Raw genomic sequence first — 18,637 nt, 5'->3', positions numbered from 1 at the left:
TTACACCATAACCAATTGAATGCCCAATCACACACCAAAGACATTTGCACATTTATGATTACACCATAACCAAATCAATGCCTAATCACACACCAAAGACATTTGCATATTTATGATTACACCATAACCAAGTCAATGCCTAATCACACACCAAAGACATTTGCATATTTATGATTACACCATAACCAAATCAATGCCTAATCACACACCAAAGACATTTGCATATTTATGATTACACCATAACCAAGTCAATGCCTAATCACACACCAAAGACATTTGCATATTTATGATTACACCATAACCAAGTCAATGTCCAATCACACACCAAAGACTGAATCATCCAAATGTTCATAATTTCAGACACATAAATGGTTGTTGTAATTTATTCACTTCCATGTTGTTTTGTAATGTCATAAATGAAATCTAATACATTTCACACTTTTTGTTAAGGTCATCACTGCAAAGAGCTTACAAATATCAAACATTCTGACCCTTGTAATAATATTGCATTACTTTTGTGTTTTGCTTAGAATGAGATACCAGTCATTCATAATATTTACAACAATTATGTATAAACATTGATTTCCTGCAGTTTTTGGTTTTAACCTATGTGTCATGGAAGAGCCATTGTTCATGTGGCCATTACATGATCATTATGTTGAGTGATGTACAAGATTTTGTCAGAACAGGCAAAGAAAAACAGTGGGATTAGTCTGTAGAAGTCAAACCTGCAGTAAATGTTTAAGCATGTTTTGAAACTGTGAGTATCCTGGAGACAAATCTCTTGACACCAGCGGCATATTTGTATACATTAAATTTATTATCTTGCCATATCAGCATCTTGCGGTTGTTTGGTGCAGGAAGGGATATAAATGGTTAAATGCATTCATGTGTAATCATGGCTGATACCCTGGGGGGTAGGTCTCCTGTCCCCCAATATGTACATGTACTTTGTGTCTATGTACATGTACAGTGTTGTCAGTGATATCTTTTTGATTACTGTCTCTGTCATTTGACTGTTATATTTACATATACATACTTGTAGAATGCCTCAGCCCTGTAGTACAAGTTGGGTAAATATTTCTTATATAATCTAACCTGTACATTGTGTTAAAAGTAAACATTAACTATGAAGCGAAAAAGTGGAAAGTCTAGACTGAAACAATTGTTATCTTAATTGTGTGCAGACATGTGTGTTCATTTATGTACTACATATAGGTAGATGGGTAGAACTGTTGTTTTTTAAAACTGCCTTTGACAGAGACAGGTAGAATTTTTTTGTACCTGTCACCTGCAGGTATCTACCTGTCCCCATCAGTCTGACTTTTAGAAAGTTTAGCACTATTGATCACCATTGTTGCACTTTGCAAAAATATAATTTCAGTTCAGAGAAATTACTTTCGCCACCTTGGCAAAGCAATATCAGCCTACTGTGTTACAAGAATATTTGGTTTCAGTAACATTTTTTCTTTTTATTCATTATTCTGTTTTACCTGGACTTCTGCACAGTCAATCATCAAATTGAAACTTACTTGCGGGAGTTCAGCCGGTTCTTGTGTACGCATGGGCTTCCCATTCAAGGAGAACAACAGAGGAAAAGCATCCGGTCTGAATGCGTGGAGATTTATATGTGTGTGTCTTGAGTTGCTCCCCTTTTCACCTGCGAGGGTGCTTGAAGGAAGAGGCCGGGACTTTGAATATTAAGTTGACATTTTATTATTTATTAATTTGACTGGTGTTTCAAGCTGTACTCAAGAAGATTTAATTTATAAGACTGTGGCCAACAACTAGCATCAACTGCAAATGCAATGGCGAGAGACTCCTGAGTCGTGTAAGTTTGGATTGATTCACTACTCTGACTTGACTGTTCAATCTCTAATTCAGGCGGAGTGGCACTTGTTGACACTGTTTGTTCCATCATATCTGTGGAGCCTTGCATTATTCCTAATGAAAATGGTATCGCGCAGACCTAATTTTTACCGTTTTTTTAACTGAAGCGCGTTCTTCAACGTTGAAGGTATGTTTGTTCTCAGAATTGAAAGTGTAAATATGATGGGTTCGTTGACAGCGGCCTTATCTACTAAAGGACGTCCTAACAGTATTGACTTGTTCTGACCGAAAATGACAGAGTGACCTAAACATGATTGTAAACTTATTGAGCCTACCTATCTGTGTGAAAGGTGAATTTTTTTGTGACCTGTTGCCGATAAAAATTGCTTGTCACAACAGGTAGACAGACCTTATCTATACTCCTGAGGTAAAATATTAGTTAGATGGTTACTCAGTGGTAAGATATGGAAATATATGGTGTCAGTTACCCTCATATTGGGCGAGGTAGCTAAGCAAACATACAAAGGGAGATAACCTAGTCAGAAGACTCATATGGTGTCGGATGCAGAATATACACATCTTTCATGTGATCGGTGCTGTCTATCGAAAGATGGAGTAATGTGTTTGAAGCGGATAAATATATCTATTTGTATCCATATATTATAAATATGTGTTCATGTCTATGTGTTTATTTAAGAAGTAATATTTTTAGCACAGTGAGCCTGTCTGCGTCCAATAACAAGGAAAGCAATGTTAAACAAAATGTGAGCAGTGGTATCTTAAAAAGTACTGCCGACATTGGGATCAGGGTTTGCACATATGTAGAGCAGAGTAACATGAGGGGGATTCCATACTTGATTCGGTGTGTAGATATTAAATACCGTAAATTAATAAATTCCTGACTTAGTGTCAGGAATTCGTGTATTAGAATAAGTGTTAAACAAAATGGTAGGTGAGGTATCTCAAAAAGCACTACATGTATTAAGCTCAGGGTTTGCACACATGTAGGGCACAACAGCATGAGGGGCTGACTTAGTATATGTGTATTAAAATTTTTTTTTCACCTCAGAGTTCAAACTTGAAACTCCCTTATTCACTGTAAACATTGAAAAAGAATGTCCTTCCATGTTAGGAAAACTGTAACAAATTCAATAATTATAGTTAATTCAAGTTATAATGAGGTATTTTTACTGATTTTTGGACAACATGATTTTCTCTTCATTTGGTCTACTGAATTATACATGTACATGTATCAAAGATTTGTTTTACAAGAAAACACAGTTTTATATTATTTACCATCCATGAACATACCTTGTATATTTCATTGGGAATATCACATGGCCAAACACATTCCTATCTCCAACCCACACATGTACATGACCTTCATAAAACAAGAATACTATTTTTTTAGAAATGATTTGGAACAGGCTTAACCGAGCCTAAATATCCAGCCCGTCATCTGAATTTGGTCAGATGGTATTTTCTATTCTTTTGCTAACACATAAATTTTTGATCATTCGGACTGTATTCTTTCTAGCATTGATGAATATGTCAGTAATACTGAAACCAGAAAGCAGCACTACAAGGGTGGCTTAGACATACGTGTAAATCGCCCCTTCAGGTAGAATGGATACCTAGTAATATTACAAAATTTCTTCTCTGTTAATTACTTCATACTCAGTCAGTACAGTAGACTTTTTGTTTACCACAAAAATGTACAGTTTACATGTATTTTAGTATTAACCATGGTAGTTGGCTTCAACTGACTAAGGAAACCTTAACATCAAATATATACATCGGATGAAAAAGATTACAAACATTGTTTGATTTGTATTTTTAGACATGTTTTTAAACCGACTAGAATGCCATTGAAAGGTTGGATTCTGCAGTAGACTTGTGTTGTCATCACTGATGTCAGATCACGCAAACTGTTAGACCTCTACATTCAACCTACATATACATGTAGTATGCATACACCTTCAAACAAACTATTTCAAATCAGAAATATAGATACGATGTCAATGGGTCCCAACAGATTTTTTTTTTTTCTTTCTTTCTTTTTTTTCGGCCTTCAAATAATATTAAAGAAAAGTAATATTAAGAAGAGAGTGATCTGCAGTTTTACAAATGGCAGTAGTCTGTTCCAAACCATGGGATAGATCAAGCTTTATTTGTTCCAGTATGTATATGCAATGAGTTCTGGATACTATGCAATGCTGATTTCTACAAAATCAATTGTCAGTTTTAATTCGTCCATTAATGAAAACTTTCATTGTGCTATTTACCAAGTGTAGGTGTCCTGATGTTTTGCTGGGTGTTGATGTGATGCAGGTTTGACATCACTTTGAGTCAGGCCAGTCCTAAATGACATTTATATTCATGGAGTTGTTGGATAATGGTATAAAATATGCGTACGATAACCTGGGGGACACATGAAGTGTTTGCTTTTTATAGGTCTATTGGTGAGTCTCGCCAGAGGCCCATTATAGAGGCATGAAAAAAATGTGAAGAAATTGCCAGAAGTAGTTTCACTCAAGTACGATGTGTCAGTACGCTTAACGAAATAGACCATCCTTTTGTGATGTGTTCTTCATTGTTTTGTTGGGATTTTAATGTTATGATGCATTGAATAAAAATTTTAATTATGTTTTCGTTTATTATTCTTGTAGTTTTGTGTGACGAAAGGTTATCGAATGCGCTTGCGCTATTTTTCAGGATCATGATGGTATGTAAATGTTCACATACCAGTCAGTGCCTTGATTGCCTGTGATAGCATATGTAGCAAAAAGATATACATCACGTTGTATTTAACAGCTCCTGATAATATTTGGGCCTACCTTATGGCAATCTAACGCTTGGGTAGTCACCAAAATGGTGAAAATAAAGAATCTGTAAGTCGCCAGGTATGCCATTTGACCTTGACCTCCATTGCTACAGATAATGGGCATGCAATCGTAAATGCTTTTAAAAACTAGATGATACGCTTTTAAAATTAAAACAGAGCATAGGGAATACGCATGACGATTTGTGTGTAAGCCTAAATTCCTGAAAGGTATTTAAATCAAAATCTCCTCTCCAGCTGTTTTGTGGGAAGGTCTGCCAGCAACCTGCAGATGCCCATGGGTTTCCCTCCGAGCTTTGCCCGGTTTCCTCCCACCATAATGCTGGCTGCCGTCGTATAAGCGAAATATTCTTGAGCACAGTGTAAAACACCAGTCAAATAAATAAATAAATTAAACCCATGACGTTTTTAAGATACATATTCATGCACCCTTTAAAACATTACTTACATTTACATCTGACAATACATGCTCTGGGCTAAATCTAAGAAGCAGACAGACGTGTGTATGACATAATGTGCTTAATTGAAGGTAGGGGTTAAACCTGCAGAAAGGCGATAGCATTCTGTCAGTGGTCCCAGGGACAGCATGGGAGCCTGAGGATATCGGATGTTACTGATACAGTGCTGTACATTAATGTTACATTTACATGTATGCCAGGTGTTGGAAAATTATACCTTTGAACTCGAGCCTCTCAGGTGTGCTGTTATCAGATCTATGGTAGTGTTTCCGAGGACGATCGATATTAAGGTATACAGTGTATATGGCATTACAGGCTGACAGCAAAGCGTGCAACATCCTTGTCAGAATGATGACAGCCTGTGGGTGTGAGCTTTTGTTACAATGGTTTGTCCTGTTCTCATGTGTGACCTGAAAAGAGTTTCCAGGAATACAAGGAAACTATTAGTGGTGGAAGAGATGTGGCCTTTAGTTCCTGAAGGTTGTGCAGTACCTATACATATGTGTGGGTAACAAATAAGGTGTTGCTTGTCTGTCACACATTTGTATGCCTTGTGACGCTTTCCACCAGGCTTTGCCTGTAGACCTGTTGTGTTGTATACTGGTTACAAGTGATCCATCTGTGCCCACGTACATGAGGACAGTGGGAGGGGAATGTTACATCTGTATCATGATGATGTTACACACTTATGCACAGGAAATAAGACTGGGTTTTGCCTCTGGTGTGATTGTGTTGTTTCAACAGGACGTGTATATACAAAGTGTTAATTACTGATACAGCTCATCAGTGTTTATTTGCAGAAGAAGAAAGTGTGTAAGCAGAGTGTATGCTGCTCTAACGCTCTCAGGCGGCCTGCTCAGCCCTCACAGCCAGTTCCCAGATCTCCGCAGTCAGACAATTACTGCTCTGCTCCAGCACCATTTCCTGGTGTCTCACTGACTTGTCCAAGGATTTTTTCCCTTGGAAATACATGTACATCTGCCATGGCATCAGCTCAATCCTACAATGGTGTGTTGCTGTCACCTTGTACCCACAGAGGCAGCCCAACCAATCAGGATGCCCAATCATTCCCAAGGGGTCTTGGGTCGACCCCTCACTTATATCGTAGTCACTCTTTGGACGGGACAGGGGGCCGCTGCCTGCCCACCTATAGCCACCCTCTATATTACTGTAACCACAGGACTTCCACGGGCTGGCAGGAGGAGCAGGATGTTAAACCTCTCGTGGTCTGTACATATGGTTGTCATTAACTCTTCCTTATCCTTGTTAAATTGAGTCACGTACATGCATGGACAGCGCAAAATCATAATAACTGTTATAGAAACATAAATTCTCACCTATTCATGTAATTTGACATTTAGTCCATCCATAAAAAATTGTTTGTTTCACATATGAGGTTAATTCCACTTGACGGGTACAACATGTACATTCAGATTGTTTTTTTTTTATTCATTCAGTAGACAACTTGAGACAGAATATTTACAGATGAAATTAACATGTTTCAATGAATGTATCTTCAGTAATTTTCAATCCAAGTGATTGTGTTGGTTGCCTGAATTCTTGTATCATTATAGCCTGTAGCTGTGTCTTTCCCACTCTGAGTGTGAATGTTGTTGTGCCATGATATGTACCCCTGAGTGTTTTCTCACAATTACAGTATACATGTACCTACATGTTTACAGTCATCCTTGAAAATTTCTTTGTTGGGCTTAACACAACCCTGTCAGAATAAATAGTGTCAGCCGGTAGTGAAATTTGTTTATACCCTGTAATTAAAGAATTTTAAAGAAATTCACATTTAAGGAAAGTCCATCAGAAGGAGAACAAAAACTAGCGTATGGCCCATTTTTTGAAGATTGGTTGGGTTAACGCCAACAGACATTTTTTATAATGATCTAGCTGTTCCTATAAGTAATGAATTGCGAGGGTGGTTACATCCAAGTTGGTGTGAAGTTTACAGTCCCTGACTCTTTAAGTAAATGGAGTTTGACATGCTGAAATCTCACAAAATCCAAGTACATGTATTTAGCAAGTATGAGTAAGGAATCAGGAGTGCCAATCACTTTACACTATATTAGCATGAATCTCTTGATTATTGTTCATATTCATGCTTAATAAGGCATTTTTGCTGTAAAATTCAGCAGATACTTAAAAGGCACATGAAAGCAAGGTGGATGGTTAATATTCCCATATCAGTTCACAGCTACTGAGTAATCACTTATATCAAACAGAGAAATTCAGTGTGCCTGTAAAGCAACATGCCTTTCCACAATATGTTCCCCCGGCTTGTAAAGCCCTATGGCTCTCGCCAGATTTCCCAGAAAGCTGAATACAGGTTATTGCATTGTTTTATACACATGTATTTATTTGGCTGTCAGATTTACTCATATGGAGTAGTCTGTTCTTTTCATATACTGGTATCTTTAAACCTGATCGAGGGGCCTACGTGTCTGAGGGGGTAGCAAGGAGTTTAAATATGTATATTTGAGATATCTTATAATAGTACTGTCATTTCTATCAGTGTTATGCTACTATTACTGGAGCTTGTTTAGTTCTCTGCTGATGCCTTAAGGTGTCTTGGCATTATCAGGTAACCACTTCGATGGCCTAATGGTTAGAGCATTCTTCTCAAAGTTGGGAGTCCCGGAATTAAACGTGGTTCGGCTCATACCAGAGACTTTAAAAATAGCACTTGTTGCTGCCTCACTTGGCACTCAGCACCGAGAGGTTAGAGGAAAGAAACAGGACTGTTTGGCCTGGGTGGGGTGTCATGTCTTGTGTCTTCGGCATGATACCTCAGTGGTGACAAAACTTTTGCATCGTAGACTCACCCTGCAACAAGTAGACACAGCATATGTGCACACACGTAATGACTCCTCATTATCATATGTCAGAAAAATTGTTAAGTACGATATTAAACCCCAAGCTTTCATTCACTATCAGGTACATTTACATTATATAACTTGGAACATTGGAACAATGTGTCCCACACAAAAAGCAGAGCATTCGTGACAGTGCAAATTTGTATAAGTATACACGCATGTACTGTATATACCTGTATGGGCAACCGTACTTGTATGTGGTGAGGGGTACTGTAAATCTGCAACCTTTTTGACCTCTAAAACACTATTTTCAGTGGAATTTATACAGACAGTTATTATGGTAATGAAACTTAAAGGGTTACAGAATCAATTTTGATTGGCTGATGTAAGAGATAGATTACGCCTTGCCTAAGCTGAATTTTAGGTATGGTACCTAAAAGATTCAAGCCAGACCAAGTTGCAGAATTTAACCCAGGAAATCCCCATCTCAATTGTGCGTTAATTCTGTATCTCTTTAAATGATTTCTTATGCAATATTTCAATTCATTTCTCTATACCCCATACAGTGTAGTTCTCTCAGAATGTTATAAGCTATACCAGCGTGTTGTGTCATTATAGGGCATGATATTGCATTAAGATGATCAATATTGTCACAAGTGGGAATGTATAACACACAAAGTGTTACACCAGATTAACACACTGGTGTAACAAATCTGTCATTATCATACAGTTTTTCTTCATTGAATACTGGTATTTCATCCAGTGTTCATCTTTGTTGTCACAGATACTTTTTCTGCTGTACGTCCGACAGCACACTCAGATCAACGTTATGGCTTACGCATTGAGAAGAACTCGAGGCCCGACTGGCGACCTTGGTTAAGCCTAGAGAGCCTTGCCTTAGGTTAACTACTAGTTTTGGAGTCCGTTTGCTACAGTGTGCAATTGAATTTTCTCAAAAAGAAGTTATTAGAAAGTTTTTCAACATGCTGTTGTTGTTAGCTGCTGTTTAAAAATGAAGGCAGTGTAAGCTGTTGACTCATACATTGCCGAGCAGCCTTGCAGTCTGTCTGTGTGTGCTTTAATGATTTTGTAGGTATACAGGAAAAAAATCGCCTGTTCAGCGAATATGGTAGCTTATCCAAGGCAGAAAATTTTCTCTGAAATATGATAATACAAAATACTGGTTGCAGAGGCGGTTGAAAAATTAGGATATGTGTGTATGTATGTTACTGTAATTCTTCAACCATGATGCATGTTTGCAGAGTGTTTATTCAAGTGTATTTTGAGGGCATTATTCAGGGTAGACCGATATAATTATAAAATTATGCCTTTCATGAGACTTTAAATTAAGTTAAATTTAGCCAATGTAGTTTTGTGCAAGAGGTTTTTCTACAAGTAACAATAGATAATACAATTTTTCTATTTAGAAAACTGAAAATCATTGATAATGTTTTAATTTGTTAACACATGTATAGATCTGTCATGCTCTTACAGTGTTCACTTATATGTGCGTGCAGGACTACAGTATGGACATACAGTATACACTATTAGTACATACATTGTATGTGAGAAAATGAACAGATGCAGTGGCGAAGTCTGTTCAGCGTGTATTTCAGGGTATGGGAAAAGTGAGTTTCTGTGTGATTTTGAATTCTGGCATGAGGAGTATTGATTGATTGTGATTCAGTTAGCTTTTCTAGCTGTGGTTTACCAGGAATTCTATGAAAGGGTGTGATTGGGGGGTGTGTATTTTTGGCGGCCAGCATCATGTTTCTAAGAGGCTGTAATTATCAGTCATCTTAGCAGGTGCCTATCAGTACAAAAGCTCTGTAACTCAATGACAGAAGACCTTGAAGACATCAGTGCTGTGTTGTACTTGGTTACCTTTTGTTTTTCAATCCTGTGATTCATGCTTCAATTTGCCTCTCTTCTGACAATATGTCAGTCCTCTCTTTCTTACCCTATTTCTCCTAATTTTTCGGACAGATATTTTTGTAGTGCTGAGAGCAAAGAGTTACATTTCTCTCCTAGCTTTTTAAAAAACAAAACACACATGTATCACTGTGTTGTTCTCTAGGTCAACTAACCATGTAAAAAAAAAAGGAAACTAAATATTCCTTCTCCAGTTACATGTATATTGGCTAAAGAGAGTAGAGGGGTGTGCCAAACTTGAGAAGAAGTAGGGTACTCTGGATGTCCTCCTTCCAAGCTCTCCTCATATGTAGTCATAAGTCAGCGTTCTCTTTCTTACTCTGGATCCCTTCTCTACAGGCTCGTCTTCCAGCCATTCCTCAGTCATGTCATTCTTAGTATGGAACTCCTCTCTACAGTGTCTTCTGCCAGTCATTCCTCAGTCCTGTCATTCTTAGTCTGGATCCCCTCTCTACAGGCTCTTCCTCCAGCCATTCCTCAGTCCTGTCATTCTTACTCTGGATCCCCTCTCTACAGTGTCTTCTTCCAGCCATTCCTCAGTCCTGTCATTCTTACTCTGGATCCCCTCTCTACAGGCTCTTCTTCCAGTCATTCCTCAGTCATGTCATTCTTAGTCTGGATCCCCTCTCTACAGGCTCGTCTTCCAGCCATTCCTCAGTCTTGTCATTCTTAGTATGGACTTCCTCTCTACAGTGTCTTCTTCCAGCCATTCCTCAGTCCTGTCATTCTTACTCTGGATCCCCTCTCTACAGGCTCTTCCTCCAGCCATTCCTCAGTCCTGTCATTCTTACTCTGGATCCCCTCTCTTCAGTGTCTTCTTCCAGCCATTCCTCAGTCCTGTCATTCTTACTCTGGATCCCCTCTCTACAGGCTCTTCTTCCAGTCATTCCTCAGTCATGTCATTCTTAGTCTGGATCCCCTCTCTACAGGCTCTTCCTCCAGCCATTCCTCAGTCCTGTCATTCTTACTCTGGATCCCCTCTCTACAGGCTCTTCTTCCAGTCATTCCTCAGTCATGTCATTCTTAGTCTGGATCCCCTCTCTACAGGCTCTTCCTCCAGCCATTCCTCAGTCCTGTCATTTTTACTCTGGATCCCCTCTCTACAGTGTCTTCTTCCAGCCATTCCTCAGTCCTGTCATTCTTAGTCTGGATCCCCTCTCTATAGTGTCTTCTTCCAGCCATTCCTCAGTCCTGTCATTCTTACTCTGGATCCCCTCTCTACAGGCTCTTCCTCCAGCCATTCCTCAGTCATGTCATTCTTAGTCTGGATCCCCTCTCTACAGGCTCTTCCGCCAGTCATTCCTCAGTCATGTCATTCTTAGTCTGGACCCCCTCTCTACAGGCTCTTCCTCCAGCCATTCCTCAGTCCTGTCATTCTTACTCTGGATCCCCTCTCCACAGTGTCTTCTCCAGCCATTCCTCAGTCCTGTCATTCTTACTCTGGATCCCCTCTCTACAGGCTCTTCTTCCAGTCATTCCTCAGTCCTGTCATTCTTAGTCTGGATCCCCTCTCTACAGGCTCTTCTTCCAGTCATTCCTCAGTCATGTCATTCTTAGTCTGGATCCCCTCTCTACAGGCTCTTCCGCCAGTCATTCCTCAGTCCTGTCATTCTTAGTCTGGATCCCCTCTCTACATTGTCTTCTTCCAGTCATTCCTCAATCCTGTCATTCTTAGTCTGGATCCCGTCTCTGCAGTGTCTTCTTCCAGCCATTCCTCAGTCCTGTCATTCTTACTCTGGATCCCCTCTCTACAGGCTCTTCTTCCAGTCATTCCTCAGTCATGTCATTCTTAGTCTGGATCCCCTCTCTACAGGCTCTTCCTCCAGCCATTCCTCAGTCCTGTCATTCTTACTCTGGATCCCCTCTCTATAGGCTCTTCCGCCAGTCATTCCTCAGTCATGTCATTCTTAGTCTGGATCCCCTCTCTACAGGCTCTTCCTCCAGCTATTCCTCAGTCCTGTCATTCTTACTCTGGATCCCCTCTCTACAGGCTCTTCCTCCAGCCATTCCTCAGTCCTGTCATTCTTACTCTGGATCCCCTCTCTACAGGCTCTTCTTCCAGTCATTCCTCAGTCCTGTCATTCTTACTCTGGTTCCCCTCTCTACAGGCTCTTCCTCCAGCCACTCCTCAGTCCTGTCATTCTTACTCTGGATCCCCTCTCTACAGGCTCTTCCTCCAGCCATTCCTCAGTCCTGTCATCCTTAGTCTGGATCCCCTCTCTACAGGCTCTTCTTCCAGTCATTCCTCAGTCCTGTCATTCTTAGTCTGGATCCCCTCTCTACAGGCTCTTGTTCCAGCCATTCCTCAGCCCTGTCATTCTTACTCTGGATCCCCTCTCTACAGGCTCTTCTTCCAGCCATTCCTCAGTCCTGTCATTCTTACTCTGGATCCCTATTCTACAGGCTCTTCTTCCAGTCATTCCTCAATCCTGTCATTCTTACTCTGGATCCCCTCTCTACAGGCTCTTCTTCCAGTCATTCCTCAGTCATGTCATTCTTACTCTGGATCCCCTCTCTACAGTGTCTTCTTCCAGCCATTCCTCAGTCCTGTCATTCTTACTCTGGATCCCCTCTCTACAGGCTCTTCTTCCAGTCATTCCTCAGTCCTGTCATTCTTACTCTGGTTCCCCTCTCTACAGGCTCTTTTTCCAGTCATTCCTCAGTCTGGATCCCCTCTCTACAGGCTCTTCCGCCAGTCATTCCTCAGTCCTGTCATTCTTACTCTAGATCCCCTCTCTACAGGCTCTTCCGCCAGTCATTCCTCAGTCATGTCATTCTTACTCTGGATCCCCTCTCTACAGGCTCTTCCTCCAGCCATTCCTCAGTCCTGTCATCCTTAGTCTGGATCCCCTCTCTACAGGCTCTTCTCACTGTCATTCCTCAGTCCTGTCATTCTTACTCTGGATCCCTATTCTTCAGGCTCTTCCTCCAGTCATTCCTCAGTCCTGTCATTCTTACTCTGGATCCCTATTCTTCAGGCTCTTCCTCCAGTCATTCCTCAGTCTTGTCATTCTTAGTATGGACTTCCTCTCTACAGTGTCTTCTTCCAGCCATTCCTCAGTCCTGTCATTCTTACTCTGGATCCCCTGTCTTCAGGCTCTTCCTCCAGCCATTCCTCAGTTTTGTCATTCTTAGTATGGACTTCCTCTCTACAGTGTCTTCTTCTAGCCATTCCTCAGTCCTGTCATTCTTACTCTGGATCCCTATTCTACAGGCTCTTCCGCCAGTCATTCCTCAGTCATGTCATTCTTAGTATGGACTTCCTCTCTACAGTGTCTTCTTCCAGCCATTCCTCAGTCCTGTCATTCTTACTCTGGATCCCTATTCTACAGGCTCTTCCTCCAGTCATTCTTCAGTCCTGTCATTCTTACTCTGGATCCCTATTCTACAGGCTCTTCCTCCAGCCATTCCTCAGTCCTGTCATTCTTAGTATGGACTTCCTCTCTACAGTGCCTTCTTCCAGTCATTCCTCAGCCCTGTCATTCTTACTCTGGATCCCCTCTCTACAGGCTCTTCCTCCAGCCATTCCTCAGTTTTGTCATTCTTAGTATGGATCCCCTCTCCACAGTGTCTTCTCCCAGCCATTCCTCAGTCCTGTCATTCTTACTCTGGATCCCCTCTCTACAGGCTCTTCTCACTGTCATTTCTCAGCCCTCTCAATCTTACTCTGGATCCCCTCTCTTCAAGCTCTTCTCCCAGCCATTCCTCTCATTTTGACTCCAAGCTCTTCTCACTGTCGTACATGTTTGTCAGCCCAGTCATTCTTACTCTGGATCCACTTTCTCCAAGCTCTTCTCCCAGCCATTCCTCTCTTTTTAACTCCAAGCTCTTCTCAATGTCATATGTCAGCTTTGTCATTCTTACTCTGGTTCCACTCTCTCTAAGCTCTTCTCACAGTCATCTGTCAGTCCTCTCATTGTTACTCTAGACCACCTCTTTCCAAGCTCTTCTCACAGTCATCTGTCAGCCCTGTCATTCTTACTCTGGTTCCACTCTCTCTAAGCTCTTCTCACAGTCATCTGTCAGTCCTCTCATTGTTACTCTAGACCACCTCTTTCCAAGCTCTTCTCACAGTCATCTGTCAGTCCTGTCATTCTTACTCTGGTTCCACTCTCTCTAAGCTCTTCTTACAGTCATCTGTCAGTCCTCTCATTGTTACTCTAGACCACCTCTTTCCTAGCTCTTCTCACAGTCATCTGTCAGCCCTGTCATTCTTACTCTGGTTCCACTCTCTCTAAGCTCTTCTCACAGTCATCTGTCAGTCCTCTCATTGTTACTCTAGACCACCTCTTTCCAAGCTCTTCTCACAGTCATCTGTCAGCCCTGTCATTCTTACTCTGGTTCCACTCTCTCTAAGCTCTTCTCACAGTCATCTGTCAGTCCTCTCATTGTTACTCTAGACCACCTCTTTCCAAGCTCTTCTCATAGTCATCTATCAGCCCTGTCATTCTTACTCTGGTTCCACTCTCTCTAAGCTCTTCTCACAGTCATCTGTCAGTCCCCTCATTGTTACTCTAGACCACCTCTTTCCAAGCTCTTCTCATAGTCATCTATCAGCCCTGTCATTCTTACTCTGGTTCCACTCTCTCTAAGCTCTTCTCACAGTCATCTGTCAGTCCTCTCATTGTTACTCTAGACCACCTCTTTCCTAGCTCTTCTCATAGTCATCTATCAGCCCTGTCATTCTTACTATGGATCCACTCTCTCCAAGCTCTTCTCTCAGCCATACCTCTCATTTTGACTCCAAGCTCTTCTCACTGTCATACATGTTTGTCAGCCCTCTCATTCTTACTCAGGATTCACTCTCTCCAAGCTCTTCTCGCTGTCATATGTCAGCCCTCTCTTTCTTACTCTGGATCCACTGTCTCCAAGGTCTTCTCACAGTCATTTCTCAGTTTTCTCATTCTTACTCTGGATCTCATCTCACAGTCACATGTCAGGCCTCTGGGCCCCTTCTCTCCAGGCTATTCTCACAGTCATATGCCAGTCTTGTATTAGCCTTTATCCCCTCCCTCCAAACTTCTCTCGGTTATTTCTCAGACCTCTTATTTACTCTGGATCCCTTCTCTCCAGGTTCTTCTCACAGTCATTTCTCAGTTCTCTCATTCTGTCATTTTTACTGTGGATCCCTTCTCATTACCATCGTTTTCAGTCCTCTCATCCTTACTCTGGATTCCCTCTCTCCAACCTCTTGTCACAGTCATGTGTCAGCCCCGTCATTTTTACTCAGGATCCACTCTCTCTAAGCTCTTCTCACAGTCATCTGTCAGTCCTCTCATTGTTACTCTAGACTACCTCTTTCCAAGTTCTTCTCACAGTCATCTGTCAGCCCTGTCATTCTTACTCTGGTTCCACTCTCTCTAAGCTCTTCTTACAGTCATCTGTCAGTCCTCTCATTGTTACTCTAGACCACCTCTTTCCTAGCTCTTCTCACAGTCATCTATCAGTCCTGTCCTTCTTACTCTGGTTCCACTCTCTCTAAGCTCTTCTTACAGTCATCTGTCAGTCCTCTCATTGTTACTCTAGACCACCTCTTTCCAAGTTCTTCTCACAGTCATCTATCAGTCCTGTCATTCTTACTCTGGTTCCACTCTCTCCAAGCTCTTCTCACAGTCATCTGTCAGTCCTCTCATTGTTACTCTAGACCACCTCTTTCCAAGCTCTTCTCACAGTCATCTGTCAGCCCTGTCATTCTTACTCTGGTTCCACTCTCTCTAAGCTCTTCTTACAGTCATCTGTCAGTCCTCTCATTGTTACTCTAGACCACCTCTTTCCAAGCTCTTCTCACAGTCATCTGTCAGTCCTGTCATCCTTACTCTGGTTCCACTCTCTCCAAGTTCTTCTCACAGTCATCTGTCAGTCCTCTCATTGTTACTCTAGACCACCTCTTTCCAAGCTCTTCTCATAGTCATCTATCAGTCCTGTCATTCTTACTCTGGTTCCACTCTCTCTAAGCTCTTCTTACAGTCATCTGTCAGTCCTCTCATTGTTACTCTAGACCACCTCTTTCCTAGCTCTTCTCACAGTCATCTATCAGTCCTGTCATTCTTACTCTGGTTCCACTCTCTCTAAGCTCTTCTTACAGTCATCTGTCAGTCCTCTCATTGTTACTCTAGACCACCTCTTTCCTAGTTCTTCTCACAGTCATCTATCAGTCCTGTCATTCTTACTCTGGTTCCACTCTCTCTAAGCTCTTCTTACAGTCATCTTTCAGTCCTCTCATTGTTACTCTAGACCACCTCTTTCCTAGCTCTTCTCACAGTCATCTGTCAGCCCTGTCATTCTTACTCTGGTTCCACTCTCTCTAAGCTCTTCTTACAGTCATCTGTCAGTCCTCTCATTGTTACTCTAGACCACCTCTTTCCAAGCTCTTCTCACAGTCATCTGTCAGTCCTGTCATTCTTTCTCTGGGTCCCCTGTCTCCAGACTCTTCTCACAGTCCTCTTGTTCTTGCTACTGACCACCTCAATTTAGGCTCTTCTCACAGTCATTTCTCGGTCCTCTCATTGTAACTCTAGATCCCCTCTCCCCAAGCTCTTCTCACAGTCATTTCTCAGTTCTCTCATTCTTACTGTGGATCCCCTATCTCCAAGCTCTTCTCACAGCCATTTCTCAGTCCTCTCATTTTGTGACTCTTGATCTCTACTTTCCGAGCTCTTCTCTCATGTCTATACATGTATGATAGTGATAAATGTAACATCTGTACCCAGGTGGGATGCATCTGGATGATAATGAAGGTGGAACTTGTTTTGTGCTAAATGTCACAGTAACTATTAAGCAGTTGAAAAATCACATTTGTTGGGAATCTACATGTAAGCAGGTGTGTGTATAATGTGTACATATGTAGATGGATAGACAGTTTGTGACATGGCTGGATGCATACACACCTCTGTATTTATTTATTTATTTTTTGGTGTTTTACGCCGTACTCAAGAAGATTTCACTTTATTTGACGGTACCCAGCATTATATGAGGAGCAAACCGGGCAGGGCACGGGGGAAAGCCACGACCGTCTACAGGTTGCTGCCAGATCTTCCCACGTATAACTAGAGAGGAAACCAGCATGAGCTGGATTGGACCTCACACCGACCGCATTGGTTAGAGGCTCCTGGATCATTGCGCTGCATTATAATGCGCTAACCATCCCAGTCGCCACTGTATGTATGGATAAAAAATGTATACATGTACATGATAAATGTATAGATTTAAACAGGTGTAAATATGTGTATGCATTGTGTGGACTGATAAACAGCTGGTGTCCAGGACCTAAAAGACAACTGAACCCACAAGTGGAACAGGCAGTTATTAAAGCTTGGATAATTCTATCCCAGTCACTGCTTGTATCCGTGGATATATCTAACCCTCTCACTGCTTGTATCCCTGGATAATTCTAACTTTGTCACTGCATATATCCCTGGATAATTCTAATTCTATCACTGCTTATATCCCAAGATAATTCTGATTCTCTCACTGCTTATATCCCTGGATAATTCTAACCCTGTTATACATGTAGCTTGTATCCCTGAATATTTCTAACCCAGTCACTGCTTGTATCCCTGGATAATTCTAACCTTGTCACTGCTTGTATCCCTGGATAATTCTAACCTTGTCACTGCTTGTATCCCAAGATAATTCTAATTCTGTCACTGCTTGTATCCTTGGATAATTCTAACCTTGTCACTGCTTGTATCCCAAGATAATTCTAATTCTGTCACTGCTTATAGCCCAAGATAATTCTAATTCTGTCACTGCTTATATTCCTGGATAATTCTAATCCAGTCACTGGTTGTACATGTATCCCTGGATAATTCTAACCCAGTCACTGATTGTATCCCTGGATAATTCTAACCCAAGCCAATATCAGGACTATGCAAAAATTATTATTTTATCAGTCTACACAAAAGTCCATGCCATGAGAATATGGTTTTCACATGCCATGTGAAAGGTTGAAGATTACAGTAAAGTGGTCAGTCACTTGATAATGATCCCGGGATGTGAAACCGTTCACATTTACATGGTGAATGTAATTATTACATGTACATTTGAATTGATGACTTCTGATCTTACTGTGTTTAATATCCGAATGATCACCACACAACATGTTCATGCATCTACGCTGTACTTTTTCAAATGTACATGTAGGTCAATGAAGTGAAACAAATTGCAGACATTTTTTGTTTTTTCTCACACCCACCAAGGAGATTTGTCATTTCTTTTGCAAGTCTAACATTGAACAATAATGAACCTTCATAGGGCCTGTCTTTTCTAAGGGAATCTCAGTTCAGTCAATTTGTTTGAGTGAATGAATGAATCAGCTGCTTGAGGTTTAATGTCATACTTAACAATTTTTCTGTCATATGACGACAAGAAGTCATTAGGTGTGTCATCTTGTGGCAGGGCCAGGCCATGCTGCTGCCACTGAAGTGTCATGCCGAAGACACCAGGCATGACACCCCACGTAGTCACATTATACTGACACTGGGCCAACCAGCCCTGTTTCCTTGTTCTAAGCTCTCAGTGCTGAGCGCCAAGCGAGGTAGCAACAAGAACCATTTTTACAGTTTTTAGTATGATCCGACCCAGGTTTGATGCCTAGTCTCCCAACTAAGACTGTCAGTTTGAGGGGTAAAGGCGTAGCAATATAGAAAAACTGACAAGATAATACTAATGTTCATGATTCGATTCATGCCAGTGTAATACATTTAGCACTGAATATTCTGGAAAATACTGTGGCTAAATTTACCCCAAGTTTA

At 41.2% G+C, this 18,637-nt stretch overlaps 1 protein-coding gene across 2 annotated transcripts in view; it reads left to right on the top strand.

Moving 5' to 3' along the window:
• Positions 1-18,637, top strand: part of LOC135462026 (signal transducer and activator of transcription 5B-like) — a 63,000-nt gene that overhangs the window by 3,569 nt on the left and 40,794 nt on the right. Inside the window, exon 1 of one of the 2 annotated variants that reach the window (XM_064739360.1) lies at positions 6,099-6,356. The exons of the other annotated variant lie outside the window; for it this stretch is intronic. Coding sequence (XP_064595430.1) covers positions 6,114-6,356 — 243 coding nt within the window. The 5' untranslated portion in view covers positions 6,099-6,113. Of the gene's footprint in view, positions 1-6,098; positions 6,357-18,637 lie in introns of those variants that run through there. 2 annotated transcript variants of the gene reach the window in all.

The sequence above is a fragment of the Liolophura sinensis genome, chromosome 1 (assembly GCF_032854445.1).
Source record: "Liolophura sinensis isolate JHLJ2023 chromosome 1, CUHK_Ljap_v2, whole genome shotgun sequence".
In the NCBI taxonomy this organism is placed as follows: Eukaryota; Metazoa; Mollusca; class Polyplacophora; order Chitonida; family Chitonidae; genus Liolophura; species Liolophura sinensis.
This window is presented reverse-complemented; position numbering and strand designations above follow the sequence as displayed.